General features: G+C 48.3%; 2 protein-coding genes across 2 annotated transcripts in view; both read left to right on the forward strand.

Annotated features, from left to right (window-relative positions):
• Positions 1 to 13,462: 13,462 nt before the first annotated feature.
• LOC135806764 (uncharacterized) overlaps positions 13,463 to 20,348 on the forward strand; it is a 55,961-nt gene continuing 49,075 nt past the window's right edge. The window contains exon 1 of the mRNA XM_065320988.1: positions 13,463 to 13,534. The gene's annotated coding sequence lies outside the window, so the exon portion shown is untranslated. The remainder of the gene's footprint in view (positions 13,535 to 20,348) is intronic.
• On the forward strand, positions 15,245 to 16,123 carry LOC135806763 (THAP domain-containing protein 5-like). Its single transcript, XM_065320987.1, has one exon. It carries the CDS (start codon positions 15,245 to 15,247, stop codon positions 16,121 to 16,123), a length of 879 nt encoding a protein of 292 aa, XP_065177059.1.

Genomic DNA, 20,348 nt, shown 5'->3' on the forward strand with positions numbered 1-20,348 from the left:
TACACTCGTACATTTCATTTCTTGTTATGCCGATTGTGGTTTCGATGCTGGATACTTCAATATTGGAAAATTATTCTCTTTTAACTTAGGTGTGTTGGAATGATGGCACAGCTCATTGATGCCTATCATTGATGCCTATCATTTACCTTCCGTATATTTTCACGGTGCCAGATCTACGAACCTTTGGTCGACGAAAGCTGTTGCAGGCCGACCCACATTAGGGGTCGTCGCAAAGGTTTTTGTCATCCGGATATCCCTGAAACAAGCATCGTTCTTTTCGTACCCGGCCCCTAGGGGCCGGGATTCCGGGTACGAAAAGAACGATGGCCCTCCCCTGCTTCTGAGACGAGCGCAGCTTGCTTTGCTGGGGGGGGGGGGGGGGGTGACGACGAAAATCTCATGCGTGTACAGGACATGATTTACAGTGTCGGACAGTCAGGTTGCAATATTCAATGACACATAGACATATTCATAAATGACATATCTTCAATACCCATGAGCTACATTGTATAATATTATGATGAAAAAATTATCATAATTATATCATCGTTCTAGCTCAATTTGTTCCCTGTCATAGTCCTGTTTATCATGTTCAGCATAAGCAACGTTGTGAATCATGCTTGCATGGTTGACTCCAACGCGCACATGCAAGCAATAATAATAATAATAAATTCGACTTTCCAAAATACCCCCGCATCTTTTAACAATTTGACAGATTCCGACGGGGTAGCTCCACTAGGAACCAACTCTCCCTTCCTCTGGCCCGCTCTTCTGCATTGATACACCCCCCCCCCCCTTTCAATGGCTATTTGCATTGGCTTTTGCTGCACCAGGAGACAAAGGGCCTTTCTACTTTAACAGCATTCGGGATTCGGGAACGCCTTGCTTTACCAGTAGACCACAATTTTAGTCCATATTTGCTTCTTTCTTCTTTTTCTTTTTGACTTCTGACTCTTTTCCTTGTTAGCCGTGGTTGGCTATAAAAACCCTGCAATCGCCACGCAAAGTGGTCATTGGCTACCCCAGTCGCATACCGTAAAGTCGCGGATAAAAGCCGGGCTTATAAGTACATAAGCCGCTTTCTGCATCAGGCTTCAATGCAAACCAGGCTTGTATGCAAACCATGCTTATATGCACCACTGATATTTTTGCCAGGCTTGTACGCACATCGGCCGATCCGGGCTTGCATAGAAGCCAGGCTTCTACGCGCGACAGGCTTATATGCATTGACCTGTTTGATTTTCAAGCTTCTATCCACGATGTGCTTGTATGCAAACCCGGCTTTTATCCGCGACTTTGCGGTATGTGTTGCTTGGAATAAAATAAATAAATGTCACGTGATGCGAAGTTCTGCCGTCGCAGAGAGACGCAGACCCCATGGGCCATAGCTGGAGTTGCACACTCTTGGGGGTTACTCTTGCCGTCTTGGTGTTACGTGTGTACTTTTTTGTCAGCATGACTGAACAGTGCATGGCATGTACATGTCCATGACCTCAGTACTTCACTGTCTTCAGTAGCTTATCAGTCATGTGCACTGGCTACAGTGATGGAGAGTTACTCTTAACTCGTAACCATAATAATTGTGTCCCTTTTTCCACAACAGTAGTACAGTGTTAGTACTCTGCATTAAAAGTTTTTTTTTTACAATTGTCAAGTGATTTCGCGAAATGGTTACCAAGTAAGAACACGAAACGTAAGAAAAAGGCCCAACCCAGCCCTACCTGTTATGTGGGCTTACGGGGGTCACCATTGCAAAATTGATAATTATAACAATAAACAATGAAAAAACGTTGTAACGATACCAATGGATTTGTGTGAAATGCAGTGCTCTCTTGAGTGTAGGCAGGTTGCCTGCAAACGATTCAAATGAAAAAAAAACCAATGAAAATCAATCACAAACAGGAAGCTGTCTCGAGGTCAGATGATAGTCATTGACCGCTAGAGCCAATGATTCCGCTATTGTTGGTTTGACCGTATGGTGTCTACTGAAATTGTTCTCCGCAAATATCATCTCTATTCTTTTGAACAGCGCATAAATCTTAAACTCTATGTTTTCGTGTACCGCTGCTTGACCCCACATCTTGCTAGGCCCCTTCTCCAATCCTTGTTCCAGCTTAGGGCTGCTGTGCCTGGACGCCAGGCTGTTGTTGCTGTAGAAGTTTATTTAACGTCGCACCACAAACAGGCGATTTCGCCTCCTTTGATACATGTGGACGACAAAAGGAATGAGAGAGGGGGGGGGGGGCGGAAGTACGGAGAGAGGAAGGGTAGAAATAAATAAGCAAATCTACCTCAGGGCTACACCAAAGCAAAAACGGAATGGTAACATACTATACAAAATAGCTTCATACATATATTGCAAAACACGTTTACTATTCTTCAGTCCGCTCTACCACAGAAACACACTAGCCGAAAAGCATTTAAACGGAACCATGATGCGCTTTTAGCAGGGCACAGAACTGAAGGTGGCTGGGCTCGGAACGGAGATCAGGCGGGAGCTGGTTCCACAGGACTGCGCCGATGAACTGCATGGTTCGCTCGACCCGCAGGACCGGGCCAAAATGGTACTCGAACGAGGTGATGTGCTGCTCCCCGAGTGCGGTCACCAGTAACTCTCACGAAGAAGCTGGTGAAGAGGGAGCTAGCTCGGGAGAACAGACAACGACGGACAAAGAGCTTAATGTTAAACATGTCCTCCAGGGTGGTGAGGCGGAGCTGTTCAAAGATCGGGCTCGTGCGCGACCACGGTGGCAGACCGAAGAAGCCGCGGATAGCGCACTTCGTTAGACGTGTGAGGGGCTCCATGTTGCCAATTTGAAGTGGCGGATAAAAGGCGTTGGAAGCGTACGACAACCTTCCCTGGATCATCGACCTGTAAAACAGGATCTTTGACGCCAGGGTGAGGCTTCGGCGGCTCCGCCACAGTGCACCTACTGACTTCCGCACCTGCTGGACTGTGTGATTGACGTGAGGCTCCCAGGAGAGCTGCCCATCTACCATTACGCCCAGGTACCGCGTTCCACAACTGCAAGGGCTGCATTCCCACAGCGAATTCGAATGTTATCTGTGTCAGGGGCTGGGCCTCTTGGGGTAATCAACAGAGCTTGCGTTTTCTTTTGGTCCAGCATTAGTCCGCGGTCCTCCAACCACTGCAACAGGCCAGTGATGGCTGTGCGTAGAGAAAAGCACACTTGTTCGCAACTGCCCGAGGCTTCAATTGCAATGTCGCCTGCAAATTCCTGGTTTGTGACCTGCTGGGGCAAGCAGCATCGAAGGTTACGGATGTATAGTGTGAACAGGAGGGGGCCGAGGACGGACCTTGCGGCACCCCTCGACTGCATGCGACGTATTCCGAGCAATTTCCGCCCACAACTACGCGTTGAAGCCGCTCACTCAGGTAACTAGTGAACCATATCTGGACAGTACCGCCGACCCCAATGTCAGATAGCTCCTGTGCCAAGATGGTGTGTTTGACACAGTCGAAAGCCTTAGACATATCCACGAATATCACACCTGTGAGTTTGCGCTCATACTTCGCTTTCAGCCAGCGATTGACAGGTAGCACAAGAGCGTCCTCCGTACTGTGGTTCTTCCTGTACGCGAACTGCGAGTCAGGGAGAATACTGTGATCGGTCAGAAAGGATGTAAGCTGAGCTTTGACGATCTTCTCGAGGAGGCGAGAAACGACTGGTAGTAGAGAAATAGGTCGATACGCAGTAGGCTGACAAGGGTCCAGGCCGCCACCTTTGAATAGCGGCGACACATTAGCAATTTTAAACTGATGGGGAACACACCCCTGACATAGCGAAGTATTGAAAATCATGGTGAGCGAGGGAGCCAGTATTGATGCCGAGTTTCTAAGGACAATACCCGGCAAGTCAACATGTCCAGTCGCTTTTGACGTGTCAACGGACTGGAGAAGGGCCGTAATGTCCTCCGTCGAAACAGGCGCAAATTCCATGAATGCTGGTGCTTCACGTTCGGATGGTGCGTTGGCGCACAGCGTGTCTGGTCGTCCAGGGTCATGTCCAACTTCGCCAAAAGTTCGGGAGAGGATTCCAACAGGTATTTGTGGTGGGCTTGAACTTTTCGCTCGTCCAGTCACCATGTTTATCGTATTCCAGAGCTTCCGTCCATCCTTTCCGGCCGACTGTAGGCGAGCTTGAAAATACTGATCCTTTAGCCTCCGATCTAGCTTGCGAGCGGCTGCGCGGAGAGTGCGGTGTTGCTCTCGCAGGCGGACATCGTTTGGAGAGCGTGAAAGAAGTCGGTGGGCCTTGTTTCGTTGACGCACAGCAGATACAAGTTCAGGACACAACCATGGGCAAGGTCGGCGCCTCGGCTTACGAGGAGGTTGTAAGGGGGCGTGACGATCTAGAGCAGTAAAACCTTTGCGTACCATTCGCTTATCATTGCATCAACATCATTCGACTTGCTGAAAATCTCAAGCTTGCAGTCCTGCAAGTCAGCGTTAAAGTGCTCCCAGTTTATCCGCCACACTCGCCTCTTTCGAGATGCGACTCGTTCAGACTGCCGGGTGGCGACGATAATGTTGGCCACAAATGCGTAGTGGTCGCTGATGTCACACTTGATGACCGTGCACGTTCCAACTAGAGAGTTAGGGGCGAGGAGCAGATCTATTAGGGTGGAAGTTGATGCCGTTACTCTTGTCGGTGTCCGGATGTGGTTTTCCAGATCAAACCGCTGGAGCATGGTGTGCATCCGGCTGTGTCCCGAGCACATGTCCACATTGAAGTCACCAATGGCGACCACGCGGTTGTTTCGTCGCAAGGTTAAATTGTTCAGACAGATTTCTAGGTCTTGCCATACTGCAGCAGAAGTGGAAGGCGGAAGGTAGAACGTAGCCAGGGTGATGGGTTCACCGGATTCTGTCTTCAAGGTGAGTATCAGATTTTCGATTGTGTCACTCTCAAGTTCAGCGTGTCTGGAAACAGCCAGGGACTGGGTATCTCGACTGTATACAGCTATACCGCCACCAGGTCTGTGCCCGCGATCGCGCCTAAAGAGTCTATAATGAGGTATATGAATGGATGAGTCAGAAATCAGAAAGCCAAGTTTCAGCAATGCGGAAGATATCTACATTGTGGTAGTTTATGAAGTTTTGGATTTCTCCTAACTTCTTTCTAAGGCTGCACACATTCAGAAAAGCAAGTTTACAAGACTTCTGTCGACCGACAGTAGTTCTATGTAATTGTGGATTCATTTAATCGATCTATAAGGAAGAACTACATCTACATCTACTTGTAGAAACGAATCCAAAACCTAAAACAAAAAATACACAGGCAGTTCAAGCATACTATTTCAAGGTGCAGTTCACTGCACCACTTCATGACGGCTCCTACCGCGGCCGTCGTCACCCTCACACTCTTCCTCCGAGTCCGACCCTGTACCATAGAAGTCGTCTGTCTTGGTGGTCGGGCAGACAGCCTTCGCGGACAAGTCGGCACTGGATGATGCGTCACTCCTGGATCCTCGCTTACGCTTCCTCTCCATGGAGTGCTCCAGCGCACTAAAGCGGTTTGCGACAGAGGGAAAAGCGGAGACGGTTTGTTGCAAGATTATTGGGGAAAAAGTAGAACACTTTCCACCTGCGACGTGCCAATCTGGCACCGGGGTAGGGACAGAAGATCCAGGAGCTGGAGTGGAAGTTACAGCTGCTTCAGTGCCGGCTACATGTACTGCATTTGTATTGGACGCAAGGCTATTGTTGTGTTGCACATGGTTGTTAGAAGATGCAGCCACAAAAGGTTTCCGGGGAGTTGTGTTGTCTCCTTTACCACCGGGTTCAGTTACGTGTCCCGCGGCAGGTGGGACTGGTATGGCTGTGTCATGGTGTTCTGAAGCTCGTACTGTCACTGCCTCAGGTACCTGGATGACGTGTACAGGTGGTGCATCGTCCTCCGTTCTTAGGCTGTGTTTACATGAGGCGCTTCATCCCGGATTGAGTTCGACCCGGGTCAGATTTCAACCCGCCATGTGCACAAAATGAATGGCGCGTTTACATGACGCATTGCGCTTGACCCGGGTTGAAATTTCGCCCCGGGTTGAAATCAACCCGGGTCAAGAAAATCGTACAAACGTACTTCTGTGCGTATCTCGCGCCAGGTTTGAACAGCACTGCAGGGCATGCGCTAAGGATTAAAATGAGGTCTGACACAATGTCCTGCCAGTTGCAAAAATGGCCGGACATGTCCGGACATGCAAATTTTCACATCAAATCACACAATGTTCAGTGTAGAATTAATACCATCGAAATGTTATCACGACGTGAAAAGAGCATTATTAAAATTGCTGTAGTTACTGTTTTACCACTGCAAGCTTTGGCTGCTGCTGCGTCATCCAGTTTGCACAAGGCTCGAGCGATTGGCGCATACTCTATTGGGTTTCGGCTTGACTGCTCCTTGCCAAACAATGCCATGGCACGGCGATGCATTTCAGAAGCAGCATGATCTTTGAAGGCTGACGTTTTCAGGTTCCTTGAGCCAACGACGAAGGAGTCAGAAAAATTCTTGCTGCTGCGAATTTTATCAACAAAACGGGAACACATCTTACACTTCAAATTTTCGACAACGCTACGATCTGAGGGACTGCGCTCATAGTCATAGCTCAGCCAAACAGAAGTTGAAAGCTCCCTATCATACTCGGCGACCCACTTATCACAAGTGGTCGTCTTGACTCCTCTGGGCTTCTTTCCAAGAGGAGCACCCGGATCAGCGGTGGTTCTGCAGCTACTTAAGCGATCGAACCCAGCAAGTGCGCATTGGCCCCACCTACAGTGTTGCTGCTAAGTGCTCATCTGGTGTACCTCAGGGCTCGGTCCTAGGACCGATCCTGTTTAGCATGTACACCCGTGATGTCCCTGCCATAGCCCATCCTGCTCCATCTCTGCAATTTGCCGATGACATTGCCGTGCACTGCCACAGAAAATCAGTGCTAGCCACATCAGCCTGCCTATCAGGGGCCGTCACCAACGTCGCTGACTGGCTCAAGCATCGACATCTGCTTCTAAATGACAAGAAGAGCCAGGTCCTGTCAATTGTACCACAACGCAATGCGGGTCAGCATGTCGCTGTCCGCTGCAACCAGACAGAGCTTCCCCTGAGCCCAACAGCAAGGTACCTCGGCGTGACCCTTGACGCCGCTGTGAAGTGGGACCCCCATGTTGACGCGATGGCGAAGAAAGTTGTGCAGAAGATTGGAGCATTGTGGCGGTCCCGCAGATGTCTGAGCATCAGTAGTCGCATCCAGTATGTGAGGTCAGTCATCATGCCTGACCTCCTATATGGGTCTAACGCCTTCTCTTCCTCCCTCAAGGTTTCGCAGCTTGATCGCCTTCAGGTCCTGCAGAACCGAGCGGCGAGAGCGGTATACGGTTTGCCGCCTCACACCTCGGCTCAGCCTCTGCTCGAACGGATGTCCCTGTACAGGGTTCGCGAGTGCTACGCCCAGAAGCGGCTCGTCCTGGTGTGGCGCTGTGTCAATGGGAAAGCCAGCAGTGTCCTCCAGGACCTATTCTCACCATCAGCTGGCAGCACCACCCGGCACCAGGTTTCCAGGGGCCTCACTGTCCCCTCGGCACAGTCAGAAGCCGGCAGATCTCGCCTGGCCTTTCAGGCAGCCTTGGCCTGGAACGCTCTCCCAAGGAGTGTAAGGGAGATCAAGGCTGCCCAGCAATTTAAGCTTGCCTCCATCCCCTACACCTTGCAATGAATGCTCTGTCTGACTTTTCCCGTCCACACACCACGTCATTTACTCTTCTCTGCGTGCTTGTGCGCTTATGAACTCTTTGTGTTCCCTCTGTTGACGCTTCAAAATCGCTCTATTAACACTGCAAAATCGCTCTGTTGACGCTGCAAAATTGCTTATCATCTCCCTCCTTCCCCCCCCCTCCCACTCTCTCTCTCTCTCTCTCTCTCTCTCTCTCTCTCTCTCTCTCTCTCTCTCTCTCTCTCTCTCTCTCTCTCTCTCTCTCCCCGTAGCTCTCTCCCTTTTGAAATTCGCTTCCATAGAATTGGGCACCATTGCCCGTTTGGCCTTGCGAAGTAAAATAAAAATCAACAACAACAACAACAGCGGTGCTTGGCTTACTCTTGCCAGACGACATCACTAATGACTAGTACTATGAGACAAAGGATTGACGTGCCTTTTCTTTTTTGTACTTTGCAAAAAGGTGCGAAGAATGGAGAATGACGAAAAAGTTAGGTTCTCTGATTGGTGACGACGAAGACATCACCAGGCGAAAGCAGCTCGCTACAGCATTCTACAGAGCAATGTATAGTCTTTGGAAACGGAGGACATTAGTGCGTGAAGAATTGAGACTGAGGCCGCTGTACAACGCATTCGTGATTCCAGTCTTACTGTACAACAGCGGCACCTGGGCACCCACTTCAGTGGCCGAGGCCCAACTGGATTCGTTTCACCGCAGGCAGTTGCGTAGTCTCATCGGTATTAGGTGGCCACAAACAATAAGCTATGCTGCTCTCTACAAGAGGTGCAAAGCACAACCAATAACTAACTTTGTTCGCCTAGCCAGATGGAGACTCTTTGGTCATATACTGCGCATGCCTGACGGATGTCCTGCTGTGGCGGCTATGATTAAAGGGGAAGTTAAGGCAAAAATTAAAATTTCACCAGTTGTAGTCTTCGGGGTGCTGAGTCGAATGGTCGTGGTCCGAGGAAGCTGAGACGCTCCCTTCCTACTTGAATCCCAATCGAACTCGCGCACTTCCACCGAAACTGGGTGACTGCGCCCTACTAGATGGGGATTTGTATGCAAAATGTCACTAAAAGCGCCATTTCGTTCTTATAAAAGCACGGATGACCGCGATTGGCCCATATGTTGTAGTCTTTTGGACGCTGAGTCGACTGGTTTTGGTCCGAAAAGGATGCGATGCAGCGTTCCTCCTTTATTCCCAATCGAACATGGTTGAACAAGCGGTCACGTGCTCCTGGGTGCCCAAATCACCCGGTCACCACGCCAGCAGGCGACAACTTTCACACCAAGGTTCAACTCGAGTGACAGGACTGCACCCAAAAAAGGTCAAACAGGCTAGTAAGTTGTACTACTTGTTTCGTCACGAGCACGTTGATCAACAGATTTATTTATTTATTTATTTATTTATTCAACATCTCCTGGCCCGTCCGAAGACTGCCAATAAACATGAGAGGTCAGGTGATAGCCAACCACGGCAAGCTAAAAGGGAAAAAAAAGAAAGATGCTGTCAGAGAGGGAAAGGAGATAGGGAGAGAAAAAGAAAGGGAGGCACATTATAGGGAGAGAAAAAGAAAGGGAGGCACATTAGAAAAAGAAACATTGACCACGGTACGGTGGCCTCGGAGGCTGGCGTTAGCTGAACGCACCAACGAGAAGGATAGTTTGGATCGGTACTGTACTTGCTTATGTGACGTTATGTCATACTTCACTTACCCTACTTCTAACGGTACTTGCTTATGTCATACTACTACAGTACTAGTACTATTAATACTACACTTTTATTTATTTAAAGAGTCGGCGTAGAGAAAGCAATTTTATTAGTGCAATTAGGAGTATAATCGATGCAGACATGGCCAGACAACAACGAGTTCATGGAATTTTTAAGGATTTTTATGTTATTTAAAATCGATTTTCGTGTTCTGCTCATCAGTGAATAGTATCGGAACTGAGGGTACTGTGTACAACAATAGAACATTTTATAACAGCATAATTAATTAAAAGTGTGAACAACAAAGGAAGTGCTACAGCATTACATAATAGGTGTCAAACATAGTGCTAACGTATATAACTGAGTGCAGCCACAAAGCAAGAGGTGATACAGTGCAACATGACACAACATTTACATCTGATAACCAGCTACGAGAACAACTTTAGCGCGACTACATGCTTCTTTTGTTTACAAAGAACAGGATTATGCACACGAATACATACAGCTTCCAGAACCTTCAAATGCTTAACATAACTTGCACGGCACAAAACAGAAAAGTGAGAATCATCGTACACACCAAGACAATCTGGACGTGATAACAAGTGACAAAATACAGCTGACTTTTTGCTCACGTCGCTCTCTTCCGTCTCATCCCGCTCCTTTCCTTCGACCTCCTCCGCCTTATCCTCGTCCTCCGTCTCATCTTCATCATCATCGTCCTCATCACCACCATCATCATCATCATCAGTCACTTCCTCATCATCCGTTTGATGCTCAGTCTCACTGCACTCCTTATCAGCCTCCAACATGGCTCCATCATCTCCACCAGCATCACAAGTCGTTTGACCGCTGCTCCGCGTCACCGTTGCTGGGTTCTCTGCTACTGCACACCCATTTCCACTGTCCATTTTGCGTGGGCCAAGTCCATTCCGTGCATAAATTTCAAGTGAATAGTTTGCTGTGCTTCTTCTGGGTCTATGGGTGAGGATATTGGTTTCATTTTGGTTTGTCGATGATCTCCCTCTCTGTCCAGACACAGTCGGCACCGTGGATCCCAGCACCGGGGGGACCACCGTCTCGGTAGTCACCAAAGGTAAATGGGGTGGCTCAGGCGGAGGCAAGGGCAACTGCCGAGGTGAAGGTTCAGTGTCTCTCGGTGGACCCTCCTCCATTCCAGGACGATGATGTTGTGCTAGAGTAGGCTCCGCTGCCGTTTGCAGTGGGTCAAGAAGTGGTGGCCAGGTCAATGATGGCAAACCCACCCCAGCCCCAGCCACCCACGGCACCCCAGGTGGTGGGGCCGGTGGTGGCACGGGAACAGGCGGCGCTGTCGGCACAGCGTGTTTGTCTACTGAGCTAACTGGGTTCTTACACGGCCTACCACGCTTTGGCCTCTTTGCTCTGGCTGCTGGTGGTAATAAGTGCAACGGCACATGTTGTCTGATACGTGCGTTCAGGTGTTGAAGAGTCCTACCAACGTACCGGGCAGCACAATTCCGGCACTCAAAGAGATAAACCAAATGGCTTGAAAGCTGGGGAGGTAGGACATCCTTCCTCACCATGAACGCACGTACCGTGGTGAACACGGGGATGAAGTGGGCAGCAAAGTATGTTTTATTGACTAGGGTCTTGATAGCTCTGGACATGCTGACAGACGCGTTGCCTTTCCAAGGCAGGCATAAGTAGATAGGACACTTCCGAGGACCTGTGAATGTATCTTTGTTATTAGATTCTTGCTTCAGTATTTTGTTCAATAAGTCATGTGGGTATCCATTCTTAAGGAATATTGATCTGAGAAATTCCAGCTCGTCGTTGAGCTTCGTTTCAGAGCAGAGCCGCTTTGCTCTCCCCACCAGGTTACGTACCAGGTTTTATTTATTTATTTATTTATTTCACCTTCCCGTGGCCAGAGAATATAGGCCAATATGGAGGGAGGGGGGGGGGGGGGGCGGTAGCCAGCCATGGCAGTAAACAAAAACAAAGCAAAAATAAATAAATATTACACATTACTGCAGGCAAAGAGAAACAAATGTGGATGAAGAACTAGCAGTTATTAGAACACGAGCTTCATGTTGGCCTTGAAATCCTTTAGCGTACAAGACTTACCCTACTTCTAGCGGTACATGTACTGATTTTTCTTCAATCATCTTTCCGGTCACATTATCATTATCATTATCATGGATTTTCAATAAAGTTCTTTGAGTAAGCTTATGTCATACTACACGTACCGTACTGAAGTACCTGTTGTTAGTTTGACAGTAGCATGAAACAAGGTGGAGGACACTGTGTTCGGAAACAGTGACCTTACTACAACCATCAACGGTTGGCAGTGTGGCAGAGCTAGAGCCCCGGTCCGTTGGGACCATCTGAACCATGGCCATAGGTGTTGAACCCGCAATCTAATGGTTGGCTGCTACCAAGGCCGCGGTCACACATGCACTTTTTTTGGCGGAAGGTTTGGATTTCGTTACGCCAAAAAAAATGCGAGCGGAACCTCCGCTGTCGACATGTCGCGGGGGGGGGGGGGTAATCTACTCGATTGACCGGGCCCGCGCCCTCACTCAGCGCATACAGAACGACACCAGAAGCAGTGCACAACCTCACGTCACGTAATTTTGTTTGTAGAGTTTTTTTCAGGAATCCGGCCACAACGCCTGCACAAGTACGATGACATAACAAAGCCCTAAAAATAATATAAATTTACCAAAGAGCAATAGCTGCCTCTGAAACCGCCAGCGTGGCCGGCCCGGACTCCCGGCCCGGGAGGCTCTAGTCTTGTTGATCCATTCTTTGTTGATATTTTCCACGTCACGTAAGTCATTGATCCGCGGCCGATGCGACCAGCGAGCTGCATGCGGCGTCCAGATGTCCACGTCCACAGTACAAGTGCTACATGATTCATGATTACTGCAGAATCTACCACTGGCACTGTGCCAGCAAGATTTACATCGGCCTATCAGAGACACCTTTCAAAGCCCGTACGTCACGCCAACCACCTGACCTCCGGAGCTCCATGCGTCATGAAAAATACAAAAACAGCACTGAGCTCGCAAAACACGTATGGGAGCTGAAGAGCGAGGGAAAGCCGTTGACCATTACATGGAAGGTGCAGGAGAAGAGCCGATCATACAGATGTGAGTAAAAAAATGCAATCTACTCGTATGTACCGCGGAAAAATTCCACATCCTGACTACACCCAAGAAGCTCCTACTCAACAAGCGGTCTGAGATGGTCTCGAAATGCAGGCATGAGAATAAGTTCCGCCTCGCAAATTTCACACCTATCAAATGAACTGACCAAGTTACTTAGTACTGTACTGCACTTTGCCTGAGCACCCATTATTATTTTAAAATAACACCTTGGCCTGTTGTTGGCGATGCCACTCTGCTCACGCCTGCCCGTCACCATGGTCACCAAACGACTCCCTACTTGTAATCCTCACTGGCCCGCCATCCTCGGCCTCCTGGCATCTCCACCCATCTGCTGTACACTGCCTCCCCATCGCCTCTTTCCGCGCTTTCATGCTCACACCTGCCTGTTGCCGGCGCCCGCCACCCTCCTGAGTCCTGGCACTTCTACTGTCGCGCGGCAGATATGACAAGGAGTCGTAACTGGGGTATTAAAAAAAAAACATCTGCAGGCTTTCTGACAAAGCTGTATTATGCCCCTAAGCATAATTTTTGTCTAAACCGAAAGATTATGCCGACCTACACGTTGGAATCCGTATAATATGCCGGAGCATAATTTTTTGACGAAATCCCAAGATTATGCCAAATATTATGCTGGCATAATCCGCCAAGCTGCAAGGGCTAGTCGTGCCTTGGCCCGTTGTCTGATGATTGCCTAACAGCATGAAACTCAGAGTTACAACCAACCTGAACGTCCTCCGCTGAGTCTGAAACTGTTACTCTGTCTCTGACATTGAGCGCTCTCTGCAGCTCGGGGATCAACGGATTTGATTCATGATTGTATAAATACTTACGAGTAGTCCTGACAGTTTGTTTAGTTTGTTTTTGCAATGTTAGCAGCTTGTCGTTGGGTGTGATAATTTCTCTCGCCGAAGATCTTTCAGCGCTTTCCAGGTCTGTCAGGTACGTTTCTTAGAATTATCAGTTTTGTGCGTTGACCTGCATTAGCGCATGACTGAGTTGTCTGTAAAACAAAGTGTATGTGACACTCATTCTTCGTTGTTAGTTTTAGCTCTTCTTCCTTCCGCTGTTTCCAATTCTCCACTGTACTTTTTGTAACGTCGCCCAGTATGGATACTAGACTATACAAATCGTCTTGGGCTGCTCTACTTACTTCGCTGTCCTTGTTCGTTTCACTTTGCCTGTGTTTCACCTGACGGTAAAGTATACTAGTGAAACTGAAAACTATCAACAAGTTCTTAGAGCCTAAACTGTGTCCGTTTTCAGATCTAAAACTAGTAAAAGTGAAAAATGTGGGCATGACTTTGACGCAGTAGGCAAGGATAGGAGCGCGGTGGATCAAACATTTCTAGATAATGGACCGTATGCGTGTTAAAACAAAATGGCGTCACGATTTATTGAAAGTGGTATAGTTGGTGGTACGAGTGTTCAAACCCATTTGAACTTCATACTGTTCGTCTTCTTGTTGACATGCTCTCTTTCCATCGTCCTTAGCTTTTGTTTGTTGAGAGCTGTTTTGGCTTTCTCCTATACCTCTGGGGGATGCCAAGTGATGGTTTTGAGAGGCTGGTGATGGCTGTGAGCGAGAGTTTGCCGATCGGCGTCGTCCTCGTTATAGCGATGAAAATACTAGTTACTGCGCACCTGGCAGATATCACAACACGTCGGAGCGTCCAGGAGCAAAGGAATCTCGGGTTTTCACTGGAATCTAGTTCCTCCAGCATCGTGTAGCCCACCGTCGGTGAAGGGCGGTCCAGAAAGGTCGAACCTGGTCTTCTGCAGCATCTCGCAGTCCTGCGAGGCACACTGAATACGCCTGTCATGTATTCTACAAATAAAAATCACGAAGTAGTGGACTTTACAGTGATGAGTCTATCCTGTATGCTGCAAAAGACGCAGGAAATGTAACTGGTGTCCGTACACTGGATGCCAATATCATCCCAGTCTTCTCCTGCAGGATCTGTTTGACATTGACATACCGGTATGCAGTAGATTGACATTGGCCTGGTTTGGCAGCTATCTGCCTGGTTGGATGTAGCAGGTTTGCATTGGCGCGTCGTCCAGTCCGACATTTTCTTGTAACTGTGGAGTACCGGCAGGGTTTGAGAGGTTGCTCGTGCTGTGAACACATCTCTTCTGCCTGTCTCGTCCTGGAAGTGCCGTCTCGCCGCTTCCTTGCTCTACAGTCACGCCGTTATTTCGCTTTGTTTCGTGGTGCAGCTCAAAACCTGCCCAAACAACTGTGAGCTCGCAACATGGTATGGACAAATTGCACCACTCATGCTGGTTAACTAAAACCGGGATAGTCGAGTAAGCGAGTTCACTCCCTGGGCCATGGCAAGATCTGTTCAGCGCGGGCTATTCCAACCTCCAAGTGCATAGTCACCGATCGATCCATGCGATGGTGGTTGACCTACAAAGAGCCAAGGTCTACGAGTACTACTATAGAGGTTATGCGAATGACGTCACGAGGAGCGCCAAGGCGGCTGCGAGTGGCAGGGGTGGCAAAATGAAGTCGTTTCTGCTTGAACTATTTTTTTACTAGTCTTTGAGAGGAAAAGTAAAATTTGTTGTTGGTTGTCGACATATCGTTCCTCGCTTTTATTTTGATTTCCGCTGGTGTCTCGCTTGCTGAAGTTTTTAGCCTTCAACATGCCGAAGAGTTGTGCAGCCGTCGGATGTAGCAATCGTGCCGATCCTGGAACGGCTGTGAAGTTTTACAAGTTTCCTGTAGCGGACGAGCGGCGCAAACTATGGGTTGCGGCTATGAGACGAGAGAATTGGAAGCCAACCGACAGTAGCAGGATCTGTTCAGACCATTTCGTAGGCGCAGAGAAGAGCAACGATCCACTATCTCCCGCTTACGTTCCGAAACTTTTTGAACATGTCAGGACTCCTGTAAAGCGTAAAGCGGAGAGGGATTTGGTGGCATATGAACGGCGAGCGAAGCGGAAGCTGACGTTCGAGGAGAGCAAGACGCAGACACCAGTGAAAGTGGACGCCTCCGGGAATGACTTCACAGAGGCAATGGCAGATTTGCCTGGTGCAGAGGTAGAGTCTGATCCTGTAGCAGTCTCCAGTGTCTCATCGCAGACTGACATGGATATGGAGCACTTGACGCGGCTGGAGGAGACAAACAACCGTTTGGTCCTGGAAAGCAAACGGATGCCACACGCTCCAGGACAAGGTGACACCTTGTCAATCGAGTCGTTTGAGAAAGACAACGCGAAGGTGCTCTTCTACACTGGTTTGCAGTCTTTTGGGACCATGATGGGCATATTTGAACACGTGAGGAAGAGAGTTCCACAGCACCATCGCCACACGCTCTCTCTCTTCCAGCAGTTCTTGATTGTTCTCATGAAGCTTCGGCTGAATTGTCGGGACCAAGACTTGGCGTACAGATACGGCATTCACCAGTCGACCGTGTGCCGGATTTTCCAGCGCTGGATCCGGGTGATGCATGTGATGCTGGGACCACTTGTCAAATGGCCGGAAAGGAAACGAAGGGGAAGAAGCAACTCTCCAGGCTGAAATTGGACAGTGCTCGACAAGTGTCACGCGTCCGTATCCATGTGGAGCGAGTGATTGGAATGCTTCGCCAGAAATACACAATCCTCTCTGGCACTTTGCCCATTGCTTTCCTCATGCATGACGATAAAGCTACATCATGTGCATTCATTGACAAGGTTGTCACCGTCTGCTGTGCTCTGTGCAACTGTTCTGAGTCCGACGTACCTTTCGAGTAAATTACATCATGCCGCTTTGTCAGCTGTGATGATTGCTATATTATTATTATTATTATTGACTGGTTTTGAGGGAAAGAGACAACCGGAAAAGTCTGAAGAAAAAATTGACTGTCACCACCAGGACTCGAACCAGGGACCCTCGCTTGTAGCCAGCAATGCTCTAACCACTGAGCTATGGTGTAGTCGTCATCCAAGCAGAGACCGTTCAACGTTTTCTTCAGACTTCGTATTATTATTGTTCATACTGTAGTATTTATTATTAACCCTTTCCCTCAAACCAGTGAATATTATTATTACCCTTGAATTTTCAATTATTAATATATTATTATTACTATTTATTCTATTGATTCTCCCGAGTCAAACTCCGTATGAAGACATCCAAGAAGAAGATTGCCTGATGAGTCCAGCGGGGATAAGACGTACGTCGCAATCGAGCTATGTCGCTGCTGTGTCATCTTCTATGTGCCATGCGCTACTTGATGTACCAGCCTGCTATGTCGGATACCGCTAACCCTGCGTCGACTAGGCGCCAGGCGCGCGAATTGATGGTGGTGGTGGTGAGACGGAGAGCTCTTTGCCAGAACTTGGCAGCCTAGAGAGCGTGTGTGGGCAGGCGTGGGTTTACCGCCATATTGCCAGGTGTGTCTTTACCACCATATTTATCAACTATTTATTCATATCTATATTCATCCTCTGCTGGGATAACAGCTACACCATAGCTCAGTGGTTAGAGCATCGCTGACCTGAAGGCAAGGTCCCTGCCGGTTCGAGTCCTGATGGTCACAGTCAATTTATTTATTTATTCATATCTATATTCATCCTCTGCTGGGATGACAGCTACCCCATAAGTTAGCTCAGTGGTTAGAGCATCGCTGGCCTCAAGCGAGGGTCCCTGGTTCGAGTCCTAGTGGTGACAGTCAATTTTTCTATTTATCTATATTCCCTGGCCTCAAGCGAAGGTCCCTGGTTCAAGTCCTGGTGGTGACAGTCAATTTTTTCTTCAAACTTTTCCCGTTTGCATCTTTTCCCTCAAACCAATGAATATTCATCCGTTTCCAGTTATATCTGTTGAAGCAAATAGTTGACATGTCGTGTGTTTTTAGGACTGTCTGGATATACCGGCAATTATATTTCTGTTTTACCTATTCTGCAGTTGCATGCGCATGTGTTCACCTCATTGACCTCGCTTGTTTCTAGTTTATTTTGTCTGGCTAGCCAAGCTTGCTTGGTCATGGCAACGCCAACAGACTTATAATAATAGTAATAATAATGGCTTCTATCATCACTCACGACATGCCTCCGTTTCTTGTTGCATCAATATAATGACTCGTGGTCCAAATAGGGACAACACAAAATATAATAATTATGAATAGCCCTGAAACCCAACTTAGGGTGCTGGGTAGTGCGCGATGTACCATAAGATGTAGTATGCCCAGCACCAAAGAACAACTCAACTTATGCCAACATCACCAGGAAGAGACGTAAAAGAGCGAAGTGTTTGATGTGTAATGATGGAGTTCCTCTGCTCACATGCATAAGCAGTGAGTGGTCTTCACGCATGTCCTGGGACCCACAAATACGAATCAGCATTGTGGTCCTTCAGAGACACATGCAAGCAAAGAAATACTAGAAAGGTAACGGCAGCATCATGCAGGCTACTGTCTCGGCACCCGTACGGGCACTTCACTAACACCACGCCGTTGCCACAGCAGGAGCACTGCACAAGGGAGTCGGGAGTAGCGCCAAGATATGGATAGTCCGGATGAATTACAAAGCCACTGGGCAGTACTTCAACCTTCTGATGTGTTGCACTGGCATGTTCACTATAGTTGTCAATTGCCTTCTGCTCGTGATCACATCCCCATTGTGTGGCTTTGCTACGAAACTTGTGTGCCTCAGGGTAACACACAGAGCGGACTAAGGACGCAGAGGGCTGGCTAATATCCGTGCGAACAGCAGACTTCAACTTTGAAGCTGTGATCCGGCCGGCGCGAAATTCAAACCAGGCCGTGGAATCTGCCTGGTTCCGCGTAGCCTGTTCCACAGCGCGTGCTTCCTCCTCTGAAACACAGACCGCTGGAAATACTGCCTCGCAACGAACGAGCAGGTCCCCAAAACTAGCATCCAGCATGTCTGGTTCGTACAATAAATCCAAAATGGGTGGATATCCCTCGGGCTTGGAAGGTACGTACCTATCGCAGAACCCGGGAACAAGGGAGAGTAATGACGGTTTACCGGCTTGACATAAATTTCCATAGAGTTCACCCAGCTCAGCACTGGAGGGTTGCTTAATATCAGCAGGGACCTTCTCCTCCGACCTACGGCGCTTGCTCCCATGCTGTTTAGTGTCGGGTGCAGTGAAGTTTATGTCACGAATCCTGGCATACTCCACCTCCTTCATTGAAGGAGTTGACCATTGGCACGGCAATGAAGTGCTTCCTGTGTTCTAAATCAGCTGCGTTCTAGAATACAGGCTGAACAACAGTGCAGCAACGTGAGAACAAGACTCACCAAGACCAGCCATGCAGGTGCAGTTTGCACAAATCACGCTACCGTCGTTTTGCGCAGCAATCCAGGGTTGCAGATGGGTGCCGGAAACTGACTGGGAATGGCGGACTTTGGCGATGACAAACTTGCTGTCACATGTGTCAGATTCGGACGCTGGAAATGCACGAACATCGCCGACCCAGCCACTGACAAGGTATTTGTAGCCTTCCAAGCTCTTGTAGGCCTTGAGCTGCTCTTTGGTGTAGGGGCTGGGCGCGTTGACCAAGAAATTGTAAATATCGGGATAGTCCACAAGTGGACATTTATCTTCCTCTAAAAAAATACTTCTGGGCAGGTAAGGATCACTCGAGTCTCAGGCTGGTGCAACGCGCTCGAGCTTTTCACGGTACCGGCATTTGCTGGAGTCATCTAACTCGTCATACACTTTTGAAAACTTCGGAGAAGTCATGGCCACTGATTCAGCGTTCGTACAATAGTCCTTTGTAAAGAACAGAAGAGGAACGTAACAGCGATACAGGAAATTTCCTTCGTGAAATTATTCCAGGCACATGTACTTCTTTTGAACTTTTCATCTCTTTTGCCACCCCTGCGGAGCGCGGCCGCTTTGGCCGCCTGCAAGCCGCCTGCACGTGATCCTTTCGCATAACCTCTATTGGATGCTGTCTACATACAGTCAACAAAATCAAAGTACCTCAGTATGCCCCAGAATAGGGCATGTGCATCTATAGCATGACACAACAGGGGTTCTGGCGACACCTGTCAAACAAGCAGTAGCGACTAGTGCCAGCTACCTATTGGAGGCTAGCCGCTACAGTCTGTCACTGGAGATAATTATTATGTTCACTGTTAAGACTGAGCACAATCAATGATGCCCAATCAATCTGCCCAATGTGTGTTCTGTTCCACCTAATTATAATGTCCCATCGCATCAACCCTACTACACGCACATGTCGTCACTCTAGCACGACTTGTGTTATTATTGTTTATTTTGATTCGCACGATAAATAGAGCACAATAAACGTTAACTTGACCGAAGGTTAAAGGCGACTGCAGATAGAGGAACACATCGAGGTACAGGTACCGGCATCAATACAGTATCAGAGAGAAACAAACAAAAATGAGAGGTATGCAGAAAAAACTCTCGTAAGCCCAAGGGGAAGTGGTTGATGAGGGATGAATGCACTCTCCACGCTCATCTACATTGTTCGTGGAAATGCACACATACATACAATAATATACAACATAGCAATAGCATGCACAGAACCGAACAATTTCATGTTCACACATGCAAGCACAGACCTGGACATTAGTACCAAAAGCCGATACAGACAATATCCCCATACACACAGACGCACACACACACACAATGTCCCATGTATGCACCAGTGGCGAGAAAAGCATGCAAATCTACAAATGCACTGGATGTGAACCCACAGATTTTCTCTTATAGCAACGATAGCGGATCTGATTCTGAATGAAACACACACACACAAAACAATCAT

Source organism: Sycon ciliatum, chromosome 1 (genome assembly GCF_964019385.1).
Source record: "Sycon ciliatum chromosome 1, ocSycCili1.1, whole genome shotgun sequence".
NCBI classification, from domain to species: domain Eukaryota; kingdom Metazoa; phylum Porifera; class Calcarea; order Leucosolenida; family Sycettidae; genus Sycon; species Sycon ciliatum.

Excerpts from the sequence above, each read along its gene's own strand:
- LOC135806763 (XM_065320987.1), top strand. The coding sequence starts at position 15,245 with ATGCCGAAGAGTTGTGCAGCCGTCGGATGTAGCAATCGTGCCGATCCT.